Genomic DNA, 20,267 nt, shown 5'->3' on the forward strand with positions numbered 1-20,267 from the left:
GGGCCAGCAGGTAATTTGTAATTCATTTTTTTACATTACACTTGAATAGCACGACAGTCGAGCAACACTGGCACGCTCGCGAGCCATGACGTCACAAACTGCATGCTTGCCGAGCGAGCATCTATATTCCCGCGAAGAACCTTGGTTCACCTGTGTGCGTATGCGGTAAACTACTACTTTGTTCAGCTCACCGTTGGAATTGTTTAACTTGCAGCGGCTGAAACAATGCCACCGCGGTGCCCATCTAGCACTGTGGGTGCCAGAGGCCGTCAAGTCTAAGGTTTGGGAGAAAAAGTTATGACTACCTGATGTTAATTATTGTATATTGTTGGTATTTATCTACCTGTATTTTGTCTGCGTGCAGAACTGTATCTCGGAGCAAAAGCCTCTGTCAGGCTGTATGGCCTTTTTGCTTTTGCTTTGATTTCTATTGATGTACAGAAAAATAAATAAATAAATAAAAATTACTCCATCTCCCGTTAAAGGGAACCATGTGTGGATGCGAAGCAGTGGGGAGATGGTTAGCTTGAGCGGGAGATGGTTTCGCGGCAGCGGCCCGAGCGCTCATTGCGGCGCTGCACAGGAGAGAGAATGAGGCGCGCGCGCTCCGTCATTTTCATACCGCGGAACTGCCGTGGCGCCCCCAGCGGAGTATGCAGCTGTCACACCACCTGTCGAGCACGCCGCTCCGGATTCCTAGAGGAGAAAAAAGGGGGGGGGGAGCGTGAGAGAGGAGAGAGGGGTAGGGGACGCGCATGGCGCCGCTCCGTAGAGTAGTCGTAGAGAAGAGAAAGGGGGAGCGTAGGAGAGAAGAGAGAGGGGGAGAGGACGTGCATGCGCTGTGGGGGTGTGGGACGGAGGTGCCGCTCCGTACAGGATTCCTAGAGAGAAAGGGGGGAGCGTAGGATAGAGAGGGGGCGGGAGGGGACGCGCATGCGCTGTGGGGGTGTGGGACGCGGGTCATCAGACAGAGCCGCCGGCAAGAAATGCTTCGCATTTAATAAATAAATAAATAAATAAATAAATAAATAAATAAATAAATAAATAAATATGGACAGGAACGAGTGGCGCTCATCTGACGCTTTTGTTTTGTTCTCGGAATACTTCACATCAGAAAGCTACAACGACGATTTGTGCCTGCTCGCCGAGTTTGGGATACCCGCGAAAAAGCTGACGCTGCGGCCAGACGCGATGGCGGCCGTGTTCGCCCACCGATCCCTCCGGCAGGCAGAGCCAAACATCAGCCTTGCTATTTTTTTTTTTACCGATGTTGGGAGCAATAAAGCACGTTCAAGAAAAGGTTCAGCGAAAGCGTACATCGCGCAACATACATGCGCCGCGGACACATGTGCGCGGGCATTTGTTTATATATGCCGCACGCAACTACACACGCGAAAAAAAAATCTGGTGGGAACACGCGGCATCTTAACAAAATCGTGTTTTGTTAAGTACGGATCCGAGAGATATGCATGCATGGAATGTATTCCAGCAAACAATCTACGCGCATAACTATTTGCATTGAGCGAAGTAGCGCCAGACTTCGTGAACGACAGGCAAACCGGCGCTGCACGTATGAAATATGATGAAATTACTCAACAGTGCGGAATAACAACGGCAGCATTTCGCGCAACACCAATGTCGCCATCTATGTTGAGACCACGTTTACTACGCTAACTTTGTCCATAGCCTCCAAGATATACGCGCGCCAGCCGGCACGCGCAAATCCCGGAGGCTATGTTTCGTCACTTGCGCTGGTGGCGATGGGGTCGAAGTCAATATGCGCATCGTACACTACGTGGTCGCTGCTACTGCTGCGCAAAGGTTCGTCGCTTGCTTCTTCATGCGAAGTTGGTAGTATCTAAGACATGGCACGCGATATCTGGAGCAGAGAGAGAGAGAGAGGTTTATTTGAAGAAAGGCAGAGAGGTCGGCTTGAGCGTTAGTTTGCTCTGGCCTGCTACTCTACACTGGGGAAGGGGGGAGGGGATAAAAAGAGCGATGAATGATGATGATAAGATTAGGAGGAGCGTATGTACATGTCCATCCCGTTGAGGTCATACTATAGTCGTGCATGGAGTCCAGTGGCTTGAAGGAAGGCTACCGTCGCTTCGATGACCACAGCTGCGCTGTTGGCGTCAGGCCAAGGACCTAAGACAATCTCGTCCGACATTGGTCTTTTAGTTACTCGCTGAATAGTTGAAATGAGGCTCTGCCGTTCTCGCGCGTACGCTGGGCATGAGTAAAATATGTGCTCAAGTGTTTCTGGCACTGGGCAGTGATCGCAGTTGGGACCAGTGTCACTGCAGCCGATGATATGTGTATAACGCCTCGTGAGTGCAACACCAAGACGAATCCGGTGTAGCAGACTTGTTATGCTCCTCTTCAGTTTATGAGGCATGCGGAACTTCATTTCTGGGTCCCATTTGTGCAGTCTCTTGTGTCGTCGATCAGGATTGGTCCAGTACTCAAGTGTAGAGTTCCGCATAACGCACCGAAGCAGGGCATTCGTGTCTGTTCGTGAGAACGCGATGCTTACTTCTGGCGCATTATTTACAGCTATTTTAGCTTCAGCGTCTGCTTGTTCATTTCCTATCACGCCACAGTGTGCAGGTATCCACTGAAAGGTGACGTGGTGGCCGCATTTGGTCGCAATGTCGAGAAGCTCTGCGATTTCTAGAGCTAAAATATAATAAGGACCTTGTCTCATAACGCACTCAATGGCTTGAAGAGCGGGTTTGGCGTAGCAAAATAGGGTCCATATGCGAGGAGGCTCTCTTGCAAGGAATCGTATATTCTGGAGCAAATACTGCAACAAACACCAGCTTTGCTCCGACCTCACGTGGTGCGGTGGCTGATTTTGTAGCAGACGATGGCTCTGTTCCATATATCACGTGACGTCACACATGGCATGGCAATATGGCGGTCGGCGCCGGAGGGCGGGGATTAGAGCTGGCGAGTAGTAGCTCATATTTTGGACAGAAATGCACTTTTACTGCCCAGTTTTTACACGTGTAGAGCCATAATAGACCCTCTGCTGCAATTTCTCGCGGAAAACCGCAAATTGTTGGGTGACCGTGTCATGCCCCCTTTAAAAGCACCTGCGTTTTTTACGTGTTCTGTTGTGGACTACCCATGTGCTTTCTTATGTCAGTATTGCTAAGCGGAATTTTTTCGCGAAATAAAATATACATTGAGAACGCTATTGTTAAAAGAGATTTATCGCTGTGAACCAGCCATGCATTTGACGCATGTCGTAGCGCCCTTAGTTTCAGGTCTGGAAGAATCACCTGTTCGCAATGCCGCAATTATTTTCTCTTTATGTTTTCATTATAGTAAGGGTTACTTACACCGAATACAGAGGAACGAACCTTGTATGATCCCCGGCAGGTGAAGCTTCTGAACGACACTTTGCAGAACGGACGAGGTTAGTGTACTGCCACCGACAATCACTTTTGTGAGACTGCTGGTGTCCAGTTGGTCCGTAAGCGGGGATTGATCCAACTTGTGAACGATTGTTGGAAACAAAAAGGCCGTCGTCGGCTGTTGTGAAAAAATAAGCAAATTGTTAGTCTAAATGTCTGACAACACGTTTAGTATTTTTTATCGCTACATCGACTGTGTACTTTTTGTGCTCAATTGTTGTAAGCCCAAGGGAAAGGGAGTATCAGCGTAGACTGTCACGACAGTGAGTTTTCAAGACCATCACCTGTTTTCATGACTTGGTCATGAAAATTATCGCTATTTTATTCTTACCTATTGCTTAATTTCTTCAGTCTTTGAAGCGATAATACTCGAAATGAAGCTAGCGAAAGGAAGACATTTAATTTGACTTTCTTTTTCTCCTGCAATGGAACGGCATGTAAATTCGTTTGCGACTAAGCCAAATGGTGAAGGATACCCTGTCGCAAATAGCACAATTGTAGTCCTTTAGTTGGATTACTCGAAGAGGCGGAATAAATACGAGAAATCTAAATCCATATTCAGCTAATCAACAAGTTAATACTAATTAAGTCTATGAATTATTGCTTTACGACACATACGATACAATACAATACACTTTATTCACCTTCTTTATCACATAGTGAGTCCTGGGGTCACTCCAAGCAAACAGTGCTAGTTAGGTGACCAGGCTGTGGTGAAACACTTTCAAACATAAAAAGCACACAAGAGTAGCTTGTTGCAAATGTGTAGCGCTTTATACCAAAACGATAACAGATTATTATTTGACTTTGCAAAACAATTGAACAAACTGGTAAATATGTAGCATGTCGTAACGACACGATAACGCGTTGTCGTTATTTACAAAAAGAAAAAGACAGACAAATAAAAGGCATGATAAATGTGTAACGTCTTAAAATGCTACAATAACACATTAACATTATTTACAGAACAAAGGCAGCGAACGATTGAAGGGCAAGCACAGATTACTGATAGTTGCCTGAACGTATACACCACTTCCTCATTTCTTTCGTCATTTTTTGTTTTGTGCTTACGTTTCACAGGTCGGCACTGAGGTTATTAAGTAACAATGGCACATGTAATAAAAAGCTTATTTACCACAGTTGGTAAACACTTGTGGTTTAACGAATCTTTGCGTTTTTCATGGAGCAACGCTTTTAATATGCACCTTATATTGATGAGTAATGTGCTTCGTGAGCGCACTATAATTAAAAAGCTCATCGATTTGTAGTACACCTTGCACTTGACACCTCTGTTCTACACTGGTTTCGCTTAATGCTGCACTATAAGTTACGCTTTTTACAATTTCTTTGTGCTTGAGCACATTGCTTGAGCTCATGTGCTTGAGCTCTTTTGCGTTCAGAATAAGTGTAGTACGCCGTGATGCCATATATTAATAACGATTCCGCCAATGCCTTATACGTGAACATTTATAAGTTTTCCGTGATTCCAAAAATTGCCTGTTGCCGATAACATAATTCTAGTTCTTGAGCTGTGTTAAGGACTAGAAATCGGACAAGAAATCGAAACAAATATTCAATCAATGCAAAACATCACTAGTTAACTACTTAATAAATATTTTACAGCACATATTGCACTTTCAGAATTGTAAATGGTTAGTTTTGAAGGCTTATTCACTTGGAATGAATTTTCAGAATGTCACCAGTTTGGAGATATGGCCATCAAGCTGGCCGTAAAAATGCACTGTAGTTTCACTCAATTTTTAACAAAACACATTTTTATGCACTGAGGCACAAAAGTAACTCGAACGCCCACGCATTTTGTCCCAGACTTTGGAAAGAGTATGCCGAAACAGGCGCAACCCTGGACATTCTTTTCAAGTAAATACTTCTTGCAAACTAACCGGCTGCAATTCGTAAACTGAACTATGTGACGTAAAGTAATTAACTGAGAAGTTATTTAGTGAATTTTTGTTAATGGGTTGGGTAGGTATTTCGATTTCTCCTACTGTTAATGTCCTCCTCTTCGTACTATCCAGCTCAAGGACGAGAACTGTCCTATCTACTACATGCGATTTTTAAAAATCGGCAAAACTTATAAGTGATCAGCCCCTATATCAAGAGTTTCTAATTCAACGGGGCCTAACCTCTCAGGTTATGAAATTGAGCTGCTACAGCCCTTAGTGTTTTAGAAGTGCAAAGAATATGGTCGCACCAGCTGGGTAAGGTATTGGTCAAAAACTAAACCCAACAATTTTACAGTGACCTCGTGTGTTAAAGCTCAACTAGTGCATAAAAGAAGAACTACGCAGAAACATTTTCCTGCTCACAGTTATTACCCTGTGGGCACCCTTAAAACATAATAATCTAGTCTATGTCTGATTGAAATAAAATTAGTTTTTTTGAGACCATTCCGCAACCTTCGATACGTCTGTTTGATAACTGCTGTATCCAGTTTCCTAGTCACCAATGTTAAGTGCGATCAAAGTATCATCTGCCTACCTAAATATCTTTAATGGTAATGGCACTAGAGCAAGATTCGTCTCATATGTGTTCAATAAAATACGCGCTAGTTTACTTCCCTGAGGTACACCACATTTTATTATCTTCGAATCGCTGCATTTATCGTCTACGTTGAAGCATTGTGTCCTGTCGTAAAAATAATTCACAAGGAACTTGTTCAACTGTCCCCGGAAGCCTGATGTGTCAACTATTTTTGGTGTTAATTTGGGCTCAGTTGTGTCGAAAGCTCTTGTCAGATCTAAAAACAGCGCTAAAACCACATGATTGTTCATTTGAGCTAATGATGAAATCTAAAAATTCCTCCAGGAGAATTCCACTCTTTGCAAACACAAATTGAGCTGAGCAAATAGTTCTACTCAATTGTATAGTTGATGCTACGTGCTTTTCTATGATGTGAGCAAGTGCTGATATTCTTACTATTAGCCTATTCGCAACTCAAATGAACTGCAAGCGGCGCTGAGAAAACTGGACGCGTCTGGCTACACTGTGCAACATGGCGGATACAAAGAGGTCCCCACGTTAGAGTGACCTAGAATAATAGGGGAGTGTCCAAAGCACCGGCTCCGGCGAGGGCCTTTTTCTGTGAACTGCCGCTTCGCGCCGCTGCTGCTCCGGACCCGTGGGTTTTTCGCGCTCGCGAAGCGCGCGGGAAGCGAGGATCGTCTGCTACGCGCTGTAGTTTTTTGCGTTCAGTTTCCACGCAAAGCACTTAAAGTCTATTTAACTTCAACAGTATGGTGCTGCATGGAGCTTACCCATCTTTAAGCGTTGTCTTTGTGCTTGGGCAGCAAGATAATGCAAAAACTAACGCGCCAAACTCCTCAGCATGGACTAGCTCCGCCGATACAGTTCGGGAACGGTAATGCGGTAACTGTGCGTGCGTAGAAACGCGCTAAATGAGACCGCAGAAGGAAAGAACGTAAAAAAATGGTATTCGCACGGGTACGCGGGCAATAGCACCATGCTTGCAAGAATAAGAGTAACGAAAAAAATAAATTACTCGCAAAGTCAAGTGAAATACGCGCTTGCAGTGACCGCTTCGCTCACCACAACGCGCTTTTCACTCACGGTCAGTAGTAGTTTAGAGCCACATGCATATGTATTTATTCATGATTTTTTTTACCCTCGGCAATACTTTATTATGAACAGAGCGCAGTGAGAAGGTGTAAGGGGAACAAGAGAAGGAGCAGAGACGGCCCTAACGCCGCAATATTGTTGGCCTATTTCGCTTCAGAAATAGCGTATACACGGACAATTCTTGCTGTACGCTATCTGTTCAATGCAAACTTCGCGCACGATGTCCGTTATGGTTCACCGTGAGCGAAGATTGTTTCAAATTCAGACATTCGAAAGAAAAGCCATTTAGGCCAATAGATAAACAAATATAAAAAATTTGAACAAATATATATTTTTCTACATTGAAATGAATATATAGCTCCTACTGGCCTAGCTATTTACTCATTTGTTATGCACAAGTTATAGCTGCAATAGCCTTGTTTAAATAATCTGTCAAACGTCTCTGAAATTACCAACATGTAACTTCTCATGATATCATAGATATTGCCTAACGTGTGATTTTTTACGTAAACTAACAAGCATTCATGGCGCGTGACGATGTTTGTGCTTGCATTATATTGAGTGGAAAATCGTCTTGAAAGTTACTGTCTTTGATGCACTACAAATATCGCTATTGATTCTACATATCCCTAAAATAGTTACCTTCGATCAGTAAAACATGAAACGTTTATGTTCTGGTGTCATAATAATAATAAATATTCATAAAGTTACTTTCCTGTTAAAATTCGCTTATAGTGTTTGCGCTCTTGCAACACAAGAAGGTGAAAGACGAGTTGCACATCCGTAATGCATCACGTTTGTTTTCTGACGTTGGCTTGTAATTATGAAATGAGGCGTAAGTACACAATGTTGCACTGTTAGCGTTTCGTTTATTTTGGTTTGTATTGTTCTTTACCGCGTATATTTCTCGCGTACCCTTCACGTACACGCCGTGGTAGCTTAGTGGCTTAGGTAGATTGGACTGCTAAGCTCGAGGACGTGGGTTCGATTTCCGGCCACGGCGGCTAACATTTCGATGGAGGCGAAATGCATCAAACACCCGTGTACCTAGATTTAGGTGCACGTTAAAGAACCCCAGGTGGTCGAAATTACCGGAGAGCTCCAAAACGGCGTCTCTCATAGCCATATTGTGATTTTTGGATGTTAATTAAATGATGGGGTTTTACGTGCCAAAACCACGATCTGATTTTGAGACACGCCGTAGTAGAAGAATACAGAAATTTGGACCACCTGAGGTTCTTTAACGTGCACCTAGATCTAAGTACACGGGTGTTTTCGCATTTCGCCCCCATTGAAATGCGGCCGCCGTGGCCGGGATTCAATCCCGCTACCTCGTGCTCAGCAGCCCAACACCATAGCCACTGAGCAACCAGAAATTATCATTCCTATTATTACCCTTTACCTGTCCTCTCAGGTCTTCATTATATATAGGTAAGGTCGACACGTTGAGATTGAGATTGGCATTGAACACGTTCTTATCGTCACACCCACACCATCAGAGGGATTTCTGGACGAAAAATGCGGGTTTGCAGCACACGTCATATTGTTGTCGTTAATCGCGATGTGAATGCAAGTATGTCAAGTTACTAATGCCATGACCCATCAGTCATCTTAGTCACACATTTGTGCCTTTCCACGCTATACTTTGGTATGTGAACGAGACGCGAGAGTTACGCGGTTTATATTTATTTTTTGTACCGCGGCCCCGCCGACGGCCACATTCCGCTTCCCAATAGCCAGTTAAGGATTTCGCCTTGAGACAGAAACAGCAGAGCGCAGGCGGCAGTCTTGAGAAACAAATCGAATGCATGAAATAAAAGAACGGAAATGATAGCGTGTAAAAGCGTTAGCATAAGCTAGCCATATCTGCCACGTTCTCCTGGTTATCATCGCGATCTCCAGCTTATTTTACTCTGCAGCACGTTCGCGTTGCTCATTCCACGCATAACTAAATGAAGTAAGCGCTCGGAATGCGTTACTCAAACAGCCGCGTAAGCGCGGGCCAAGCGAGCTTGAAGGATATAGAGAAAGTACCCGTATTCACAGCCGGCAAGCGCGTTCTTTGTGCGGTGAGTCACTGCAGTATTACCTTGCGGTGACGTGGTACTTAATATATCCCCAATTATCACGATGTTGGCTAATAGCAACCAAAATATTGGGCACGTAGCAGACGCCCGCCGCTGATGGAAAATTGACCAGCTGATGCAAAAAAAATCAACGTCTGTGTTTCATGCTAAGGCATGTGATTGACGGGAAAGCATCGATAGATGCGGTGCCTGCCTGTTGCAATTGCACCATCTCGCTTCCCTGAAAAAAAAAAAACAGAAAAAAACCTAGGTGCGGCGGAAGTACTTGACTGATCTTCCCGGTAGTTGGTCTTGGCTGATTTTTCATACTTATCTTTAATAATATTTATGTTATGTCTTTAATAATACTGATCTATTGATGTTTGTCAGTAGTACTACTGACTGCGTTTGTAGGATCAGAGTCCATGCTGTTTTTGCAATCCTATCAGAACACAAGAGAACGAGGATAATGTTAATGTATTGTTTGAGAGATTGTCACTTGGATTGACCAAAAATAATTCAGGGGTACAGAGTATTTTACTAAACATGGCTTAAGAAAAGAAAGCTGGATGAAAAATTCAGCTGCAAGTTGCCTATGAAGGCAGATGTATGCAAAATGCCTTTAGCGGTGATGTTTGAGCAGGTAGGATGTCACAAAGGTGATTGAGGTATTAGCGAGAATAGTACAACAACGACTACAGTGCAGCAGGACACATTAACTGGAGCTCTTCCCCACTTGCACACCAATGCAAGCGCAGGACACTTGGAAAGGCAGTTGCTCGGCGTGCTTGTGTTGGAAGCCTGGTTCCTGCATAAGAAAAGGGGTTGGTCATAAATATACAATGATGTTACCGCGCATAAAAACTAGCTTAGGTACTGTATCCGTTTTCTTCAGTTTACTTTTCGTTGTAAATACAACCGCTAAAAATTTTTATTGTGTTCTGGAAGCCGATTTTTTTGACATTGATGAGCTCGATCTGGTCTTCAATCATATTTCCAAAGATAGAGTTTTAAGCTGGTCTGGCGTTTGCACAGCCAGAACAACATACAGCAATCTGACACTAACATAATGCACTCACTAATGGATGGAATGGGCGCAACAAAGATATATGACATACATCTGCTATCACTTGCTAGCGTTTTCTGTATTAGAAGCTGGGTCAACTGCTACAACTTTTTTTATCACATTAAAAATATAGTGATGTAAAAATAAACTATCCTCTCTTGTATTGTTACTCAATGTTTTGTATTGAAATAAAACACTACATTCCCTCTGTATACGTACAGGTATGATCATGAAAACCATTTCATGGTTGCTCACTTCCTCGTTGGGCTTGGATGTTCATAAGCAAGATAAGCAAATTAAACTGAATATTTTGAAGCAAGGCTCTCGTAATTATTGCTAACGACTTTAAATGGCAGCTACTGCACGCGTCCCACGCAGAATTACAGTATACTTTTTGTTTTCCCTAGAGCAACTAACTGCATGAAATTATAGAGAAAAAAAAGCGAACGCACCTTGTCGTTTATAGAGAAGCTCGCCTTGCTGCGGTGCGCTTCGCCGTCCTTGGAATAGCATAGTAAGTGATGCACTCGTGTACAAACCGCTCAGGTGGGGCGAATGCCGGCGCTCGCGCTGCCAGACCCGCATCTAGCAATCGAGCACACGGTAATACACACAGTAATGACACAAATCTTCGCTGTTGTTTTCTTTTCATAGGTTCGAAGTCCGCCGCAGTTATGTATCGGGCCGCGCTTCAACTGATGCTGCTTTGTATGATCACCCGCGAGAAACACATCACTGGACTGGCGCTGATAGTAGTTTCGGTGCACTCGCACGAAGAATACACGTATGCAGGTCATCAACTGGCTCATGCACGTAATAAGACGACAGGTCACTACAATAGCTGGCAGTCTTCTTGGCAGGACGGCTCATCTGTCTCGGTGCCGCAGTAGAATTACTCCGTTGTCGAAGCGCTCCAGAGGATTGCACCGGTCCGTAAAACGATGCCCTTGAAAATGAGCAGCGTCGTTAACGAAAGAAAAGCTGCGGAGGCAACTGGCGTCCATTCGAAAAAGCCAACGAGGCAAGTGACAGATCAGAGCGCAGCCATGTTTGCGCACTAACTGTACTCAAGGAGCGATTCAAGGTAGCTGCGAAGCTACATTGAGATTCTCGAGTAAAACGCTCGAGCTTTCCTTCACTCAAGGAGCATTTCGAGTGGAGGGTCGAGTCGAGGTGCATTTGTGAATACGGGGGTAAGAGAAGTGTCTTGATCTTCATCGTGCTACCTGTTCAAGATTTCGTCATCGGCCGCTCTTGTTCATGCGTCATGTCTTGGAAAATTGCAATTTGTTGTTCTGCGAATTGTGTTTTTGTTCATTGATAGAATATCTCTCCGGTACGCCCCTCTAAGTTTGCCATGAAATGGTTGGGCAGCTTTCATAAACAGAATATAATTTAGCCGGCACATAAAAAAATAGACAGCAATAAAATTCAATGCGACAGACGAATATGGAATATATCACCGTCGCTAAGATTCAAGGTGAAAAAAAAGTGAACACACAAGAATATTTAGGAAGGTACAGATTAGGAATCATCCTTCTTTTGAAGCAAGAGGAATTCAGAGCCTTTTTGCACACACATCATCATCAGCCTATATTTACGTCCATTGCAGGACCAAGGCCTCTCTCTCCCTACGATCTCCAATGGCCCCTGTCTTGCACTAGCTGATTCCAACTTGCACGTGCAAATTTCCCTACTTCATCACCCCAACTAGTTTACTAGTTGTCTGCCGTCCTCGACTGCGCTTCCCTTCTCTTCGTATGCATTCTGTAACTCTAATAGTTCACCGGTTATCCATCCTACGCACTGCATGACCTGCCCAGATCCATTTATTCATCTTAATGCCAACTAGAATATCGACTATCCCCGTTTGCTCTCTCATCCATACCGCTCTCTTCCTGTCTATGAACGTTAGGCCTAACATTTTTTGTTCCATCGCTCTTTGTGCTGTCCTTAACTTGTTCTTGAGCTTCTTTGTTGACCTCCAAGCTTCTGCCCCATATGTTAGCATCGGTAGAATGTAATGATTGTACACTTTTCTTTTTAACGACAATGGTAAGCTCTCAGTCAGGATTTGGCAATTCCTGCCGTATGCATTCCAACTCAATTTTATTCTTCTGTAAATTTTATTCTCATGATCAGGGTCCCCTGTGAGCAATTGACCTAAATAAACGTACTCCTTTACATACTCTAGATGCTGACTGGCGATCCTGAGTTCTTGTTGCCTTGCCAAGCTATTGAAGATTATCTTTGTCTTCTGCATATTAATTTTCAACCCCACTCTTACACGTTCTCGCTTAAGGTCCTCAGTCATTTGTTTTAATTCACCCACATTGTTGCTGAATAGGACAATGACATCTTCAAACCGAAGATTGCTGAGATATTCACTGTTTATCCTCACTCCTAAGCCTTCCCAGCCTAAGAGCTTGAATACTTCTTCTAAGCATGCAGTGAATAGCAATGGAGAGATTGTGTCTCCTTGCCTGACGCCTTTCTTGATAGGTAACTTTCTACTTTTCTTGGGGAGAACCAAGGTAAATGTAGAATCCTTGTAGATATTGGCCAAGATATTGACGTATGCCTCGTGTACTCCTCAATTACGCAATGCCTCTATGACGGCTGGTATCTCTACTGAATCAAATGCCTTTTCATAATCTATGAAACACGGTGACTTGGAGCAGAGGTATTACACCCGGCTTCTAATCTGAAGGTCATAAGTTCGAATCCTCCTCCAGTCCACTATATTTTCAGGCATGGAGTGGCACCTGACACCGGCAAAAAATTAAAAGAATATTGCCGAGAGCTAGTGGGGCTATACTAGTCTAGGTGCAACCAAATTAGGACGGCCCACTAAGCTTCAACAAAGTCACCCTCTCACCAGAACAGGACTTGGCATCTCTGGTGCAGTATTCGGCCACTACCTCTCGCATCACTCCTACAATTAACCCATGGCCTTCAGTCCCCAGCGGCTGCGGAGCACCTGACCAAGGCGGTGGTCAGACTGCGACGCGGCACAGGGTACCTGCTAAAAATCTCTGGCTCCGGACAGGCCACCACCTCTAAACTGAACCTGGCAACCTTCAATAAGCGCACCCTCTGGAGTGAGGCTAGCTTAGAAGGGCTATTTGAGGAATTGTTAGGCAGTGCCTGGGATATTCTTGGCCTTAGTGAGGTTAGAAGAACTGGTGAGTCTTATACAGTGCTGACTGACGGCCACGTCCTGTGCTACAGAGGTCTTCCAGATAAGAGACAATTCAGGGTAGGATTTCTAGTGCATAAGGACATAGCGGGCATCATTGATGAATTCTACAGCTTTAATGAGAGGGTAGGCAACCTCATGCACACACGTGCAACCTTGCAAATGGTAAATTGGGTTCTTGCATGATTTTAGGCACTGTGACAACACTTTTTACCGCGCAGAAGAACAGTAAAAGTACAATGAAAAGTAATGTTCTTGTTGTTGATCTTCAACAAGCGCCAAGTGTACTGCTTTCACAGCTGTGTTTTTTATGGTAGTTTTTTCTCTTTTTGCATTATTCACACGTGCAAAATGTCTTGGCTGTACCTACCTTATATTTTTCGACGGCTGCCAGAATTACATCAATCTCTGGCGATGGAACCAGAACAATCTTGCAACCTTGCCCGAGAGCGCAAAAGCTGAACCAGAATCCACCGATGTGCATAATCGTTGGTGTGCAGAGAAATACGTCGGCTTTTTCAAATAAGGGGCCGGCATGTCTGAAAAAAATTCAATTGAAAGCATGTCCGGGTAACTGCTTAATCATTTAATAATTTAGCTGCGTTTTTCCATCGTGAATATCCGCCACGGTGGTTTAGAGCTTATGGCATTCATGTAACAGCGCGAGCCGGGAGGTCAGATCTCTGCTGAGAGCGACCACCTTGCAATGTGGTTGGAGTACAAAACCATTTCTTGTGCAAAGCATTGGTTGGATGACCGGAATTGCTAAAAAATATTCCAAAGTCCTCCACTACAGCGCCTGTTATATCTCGAAAGCAAACAAGAGATATCTTGTGCACCTGGCTCTGCTGATCCATGCTCAATAACCTGATCTGGTTAAAATAATCCGGAGCAGGACGCCGCTCGCCAGCAAGGCACCGGGCGCCAAGCAAACCTGAAACACGGTCGCCGACCCGCAAATCGTGTGCCTTTCGCAGCAGCGGACCGTGAGTTCACGGAGCAAACATGCACTTTCGTGTTCACTATCGTGTTCAATGAAAGAGGCATCAACCATATCTTTTTTATTGTTAGGATAAAAATAAATAGAGGAGTTGTACCCGTTTGCTGAGGACGGCTGCCCCTTCTCCGTTTGTCAATATTGTATGGGATGAAAAGAAATTCCCCGATGATTACGGTACTCCCTAATTCCAAATTTGGACGCAGCCCTATACGTGTTTTCATTTCGTGCTATATTGAGATTGTGGCAAAGAATTTGAGACCCATGTCGCAGAGTCGGCAATCGTCGTATATCTGATCTGGGGGTCTAGCCTGTCGAAGGTTCCAGTGTAATCGCTGGTGCCACTTGGCTTCCAGAGAGTACTACACAATTCGCGTCGCGCATACAATCAGATTGCAAAACAATCGCAAAGAAGCGCCAGTGAGAGCTGACGCGAGCAGACGAAACTAGCGGTCCGTAGCTAGCGGACGGCTGAGACCAGACACGAGTACGCATCGGGCTGTCGGGCGGGTCCGCATGAAACCAGTTTGCCACGCGCACGTCACTGAATGGGCCGCTCTCATTGGTCTCCGGCGTTCGCGGCTCGCGTCTTTTTTCATCTTTCGCTGTTGTGCTCGTTCACTCGGTTACACCGCCGCCGACGCTCGCCCAAGGAAAGGGCCATTAGGACCTGCGCTGTAAAAATCACGCACCATTCCACTGCTGTGAAGGCGGATTACCAGCGAAGCAGTTTAGCACACGACACACATGCGAGACAGAACTTAAGTCAAAGGTATGAGAAAATTTTAATTTTCTTGAGCGGTTACGGTGGTCATCCCAAAGAAATACAAACACAGGCACACTTTTATTTTGATCGCAGCATACAATCGCGTGGAAGACTACCGCCACCTCGGGGAGCCGGAGGAAACTAGACAGGCGCGACAGGACCGCCTCGCCGAGAGAGCGGAAGGAAACTAGACACGTAAGCGCTTGGAACGACGACAAAAAGAGGGCGGTGCGAGCGTACAGATGGCCGACGTGGGTCGCACAGCGGAAAATCATTTAGAAACCCTTATTATTTACCTGAGAGTCTACTGATATTGAAAATGGTGCCTATTGATATTTAATCTACTGAAAATGCATATCTAAGTAATGAGACGTATAAGCTTATACATAGAATGAAGCGATTTCGCCTCAAATTTGGGAGCTGAGTTAGAGCACACGCAGATTTGTTGATGGACATGAGAAATGCACGTAAGCCAAGCCATAGACAGCTTCGCTGTAAAATATTAGGAAAAGTATAAATTCTTGCAATAAATACTAATACCTAAATAAAACGGAACATGTAACGTACACACGAAGAGTAAATGGGATCTTTACGTGTGCCTAAATCTAAGTACACGAGCGTTTTTGCATTTCACCCGCATCAAAATACGAGTGCCACTGCTGTGATTGAACCAGCAGCCTAGAGCGCACGTTTCACCGCGGTATGATAATTCCTACGGACGGCAAGTCTCTGCTGTTTTCCCAAGCCCGGGCCCAACATCGAACACTGAGTACTGCGAGCACGAACAAGCGCCATTCATCGGACGCAGATGACCTTATCACACGTATCAGCTAACTATAAAAAGGAAGGTCACGCTGACTCAGAAACGAAACTCTCATTAGTTTTTATCCCAAGACAAACTGACCAGATAGCTTCACACTTTTTAGCCGCGTTCTATGAATATCATTATTAAGCTTCTGAAAGCACGATAGACGTTACATGCCTATAAGCACATTGTCGGATGTTATGTGTGGTATATACTGCAACACGAGTCGCAGTGCTGAATGGCCTATATAAATGTCGAAAACAGTCCAGTATCGCACCTGTACCAGTGGAGCAACAACGCGAACAAGTCATTCCATCTTTCGGAGGCCCGCTACGCACGAACACTTCCCTTTTTTGTAACCTCCGGCTCGCTTGAAAGGCTCTTGGTCGTTTAATAAATTTAGTGTGGCTCGCTGGGCAGGTCGGGCATTTGCACGCACAGCGCAACTATTTAGCCGCTTTCGTCGCTGAAATCTTCGAGACCAGGCAATCTAAATAAGGTGGTCGGCAGCAAGCACTCTTTCGGTTTCGATGAAACTCCTTGATTCGACGCCAGAAACGAGAAACGTGAGAGCAGCACAAGCGAAAGAGCCACCGTGAACCTGGATGTCGTAGCCATCGTTGTTTATTTGGACAGTGTTGTCAGCCCAAGTAACGGATTCTGGAATTGCCAATAGGGAAACCAAGCGCAGGATACTGAGGCAAGTGCAAGAGTCCCAACAATGTACGAGTGCGGCTGGTTCAAGCGGGGCAGGGCAGTCTCGGGCGCCACCAGTAGGAGGATCATTTCTGTACCCTAGTCCATAAACACTCTTTGCAAAACAAACGGGCCCACTACGAATACGTAACGAGCACGATTTGAAAGTTAGAACATAATGCCCCCTACTGCTGCAACATATATGTTAAGCATGAAAAGAGAGAGAGAGAGACAGAAGAAAGGGAAAAGGCAGGGAGGTTAACCAGATTGGAAGATCTGGTTTGCCACCCTATACGCTGGGGAGAGAGGGGAGGGGGAGGTAAAGTGACAGGAAAGTAGAGATAGAGAAAGAAAGGAGCACAGATACACAATCACAATCGGTCACAGGTGGCACAGCACAGTTGCACTTGCATTACTATACTATAAACACACCTGTTCGGGCTACAGCCGCTTGTCCAAGTCTGTTGCATGAAAGCTTTCTAATGCGGTGATACAAGTAAGTTGTGTAACTGGTTAGGTCATTTCTGAGCCCTAGGTGCCCATATCCCCTCTGAAGCACGCACAAATGGTCCAAGTATGCCGCACCGGCTACGTCCCCGATGAAGCCAAGCTGATGGTTGCTTTTCTTTCTTTCTTTTTTGTTGCTAACTTGTTGCATTATAGCTGGGAGACCATGTACATCGATGCTATTACATTGGTGGTTCCCACATTCAAGCGTCGAAAGCGGTTGAATCTCGTACGGTGACAATTAATACTAATACGTACTTACGCAGGATCTGTTTATTACTTTACCACTGGAGCGCATCATACTCAGATTATGATTTTGTTTCTTGCCACACAAGAAGTAAAACGGCAACTGCTTGGGAAGCCGTGTGTTTTAAGTCTGCTTCTTTGTAACGCAATCGGATGTCACTAATTGCACTGACGTTACGATCACTAGTGCTAATATTGTACACGCCGAAAGAACACAGCGAGCTTCAAATGGTTGTCGGTTTATGTTTAGCGCTGGTGTGTGTCCCCCTTCTTGTCTTCTTGTCGTGTTTTTTCGCGCTGTTTTCCCTTTCGAGTATGTACCGACTAGCCCAAGCCTCTACGGTCTTGTAGTTTAGGTGCCCACCATTTCTTGTTACAGCTACATACTATGAGAAAATTTGGATCACAGTAAGAAGGAGGTCATAGACGTGTGCCATATAGCACCAGCGAGAAGCTGCGTAGAAGGTTTAGTTAGGACTTAGTGTGCTCAGTGCTTGCTTGCAGAAAGAAAAGCAAACCACAGACTTTCTGTCTGTTGTGGTAACTGATTTCCGCGACGCCGTGCTGTTTGCTGGGAAAATAAGTTAGCCTACAGTGTCCGAAACTACGACGGCTTAATCCCTATTCATAACGCTGTTACTTTCGCTATTTTGGAAGGAAATGTCTAAAAACACTTCGATGACTTTCATGTCGACACATCTCTGGATTGGGTTTCCAGGGCAGTGAATGTGCTACTTAAATAGGTTTTTTTATTCCCTATTTTTGAACAGTCAATTACTATAGCCAGACATTTTCTGTTTTCTTTTTAGTCTCGGTAGAAAGCTAACTTGTACTTTCCTAAGAGAGAGAGGGGGGGGGAGTTAAGAGCATTGCTATGTTTCTTGTGAGTGCTCTGTTTAGAAGGCGTTATTGCGTATAGTGCATCACCAAAGCACCATAGTTGGGAGAAACCCCCCCTTTTTACTTTAACAAACCCAGGAGGCTCAATAGAACCACACCACTTTATAACAGGCAATTTGCAGCCGTCCATAAACAACATGACCGGTTCTGTCATTTGTCATTTGTGACAGAACAATCTGCTAAAGGTGATGCATGTCGCTCTTACCGGAACGATATAACTTGGGCGATTATGTTGCGGTGGGTAAGCAGCACGCCCTTCGGGAATCCTGTTGAGCCGCTAGAGTAGAATATCGCCAACACTGCGTCGGGGTTCGGATTGATGAGCGCTTCGACGCCTCCCATAGAAGACTGCATCAGCTCAGACAGCATTCGTGTTCCTTCACAAGCTCCGGTGGTAACGATGACACTCTAGAAAAAAGTCATTTCGATTTCGGACGCAGCCTCATAACCATAATGCACTCTGCGTCTTTTTTGTTGCTGTTGAAATTGAAATAAAACAGATATGTAGTGACCCTGTAATGGTGACGTCTACTAATTTTGAGATAATAGTAATTATAAAAATATAAATGTATTGTACGAAGAGGAAACCGTCATGGTTTTGAAAAATTTAGAGCATAGAGTCCTATACACTCACGAACCTATAGAGAAAAAATGCGACGACAAGTTCCATTACACTAGGCTCCTGCATATACGCGTATGCAGAGCTCCAAACCCGTTTACGAGACCACGATGCAGTCTAATATGAGCAGCTTACTTTCAGCGTTTTTGTTGGGTAAGAAAAGTACGGAGTACGAAGAGCGCACACTATTCGTTGTCGTTGCTTTAATTTAGTCTTTGTGGCCTGTGATCTTGTTTTTCCTGTCCTCTTCACTTCTAGTCTATCTATCTCGAACTTTGTTTGTCCCCTCTTTACTAAAAAGCAGACAGATGTTGTTCCCCTCTCGGTGGCAGTTGCCAAACTGCTTCCTTGCTATTTCTCTTTGTGGTCTTTGTATATGTGTGATTTCATATGAAAGAATAATAATAATAATAATCAACCAACTGACTGTACGTGTATTATAGTACCCAGGAAGAGCTACAGAGCCTTCGTGCTGAGGCCTTTTAGGTGTAATAATCACGACAAAATGTACACCAAGGACAAATGTGGTCGACAAAACAGTGTGAGACACAGAAACAAATAGGAAAAGAGAAAACGAGGAGGCGGTCGTAAAAAGGAGTTTATCATACACATGATTGTCTACATATATCCTCCTAAGACCTCTTGTCCAATGCATTGCATGCGCATTGCCTTCAACGTTTTTTAGAAATTCACTCGTAAGTGATTGCGCAAAATATTCATTCTGGATATAAAGTACGGTGCATTTGTAACTGGAAGAGACGGTTTACTCATGTTCTTGTCATCCGCTTTCGAGAAATTTGAGACTCAATTAATCTAAACCTCTGTGTCGTCCAAGACGGCGAAAGCAACCATAATGTGCGTTTCGAAATAACTGAGATTGCGTGAAAATAGCGAACGCGGCAGCAACATGGCAATGAACTACGCGTAGATTTATCTTCATCTCTGCGTTTAAGCAACGATTTGCAGTTCTTACCATAGCAAACACGAGGAGATCATGGAGATAGCTATTCTTTTCTCGTATATGGAGAGGCAGCTTTTGGCATCTAACCGGGGTATATAAATTTAAATTATACTCTTCCGAGCTAATAACATAACAGTAAACAATAAAAAAAAAACATCTTGTACCGTGATAAATCCATAGTTGTTTTCGGGTCTCAGGAGGTTATACAAAATACAGGGAAGGAACTCTGAAATATTTCAATACAGGCAGAATACTTATACATGTTTTTTGCAGTCGAGCCATAGGACAGTCTATAATGCAACTAGGCCGCACACAAAACACGGAGTGCATCCTGGTATCCTTTTTAGGCACGAAAAGTTGTACATGATCAAGAAGCTTGGGGCTACGTATAATGCCATGGATCAATTTATAAAGGAGCCG

The 20,267-nt window shown here is 44.3% G+C and overlaps 1 protein-coding gene across 1 annotated transcript in view; it reads right to left on the bottom strand.

Moving 5' to 3' along the window:
* The window catches only part of LOC119442442 (probable 4-coumarate--CoA ligase 1), a 92,838-nt gene that overhangs the window by 39,435 nt on the left and 33,136 nt on the right, over positions 1 to 20,267 (bottom strand). Inside the window, exons 5-7 of the mRNA XM_049661679.1 lie at positions 18,473 to 18,675; positions 9,830 to 9,893; positions 3,369 to 3,540 (exon numbers count right to left, since the gene is read on the bottom strand). Coding sequence (XP_049517636.1) covers positions 3,369 to 3,540; positions 9,830 to 9,893; positions 18,473 to 18,675 — 439 coding nt within the window. The remainder of the gene's footprint in view (positions 1 to 3,368; positions 3,541 to 9,829; positions 9,894 to 18,472; positions 18,676 to 20,267) is intronic.

Source organism: Dermacentor silvarum, chromosome 1 (genome assembly GCF_013339745.2).
Source record: "Dermacentor silvarum isolate Dsil-2018 chromosome 1, BIME_Dsil_1.4, whole genome shotgun sequence".
In the NCBI taxonomy this organism is placed as follows: domain Eukaryota; kingdom Metazoa; phylum Arthropoda; class Arachnida; order Ixodida; family Ixodidae; genus Dermacentor; species Dermacentor silvarum.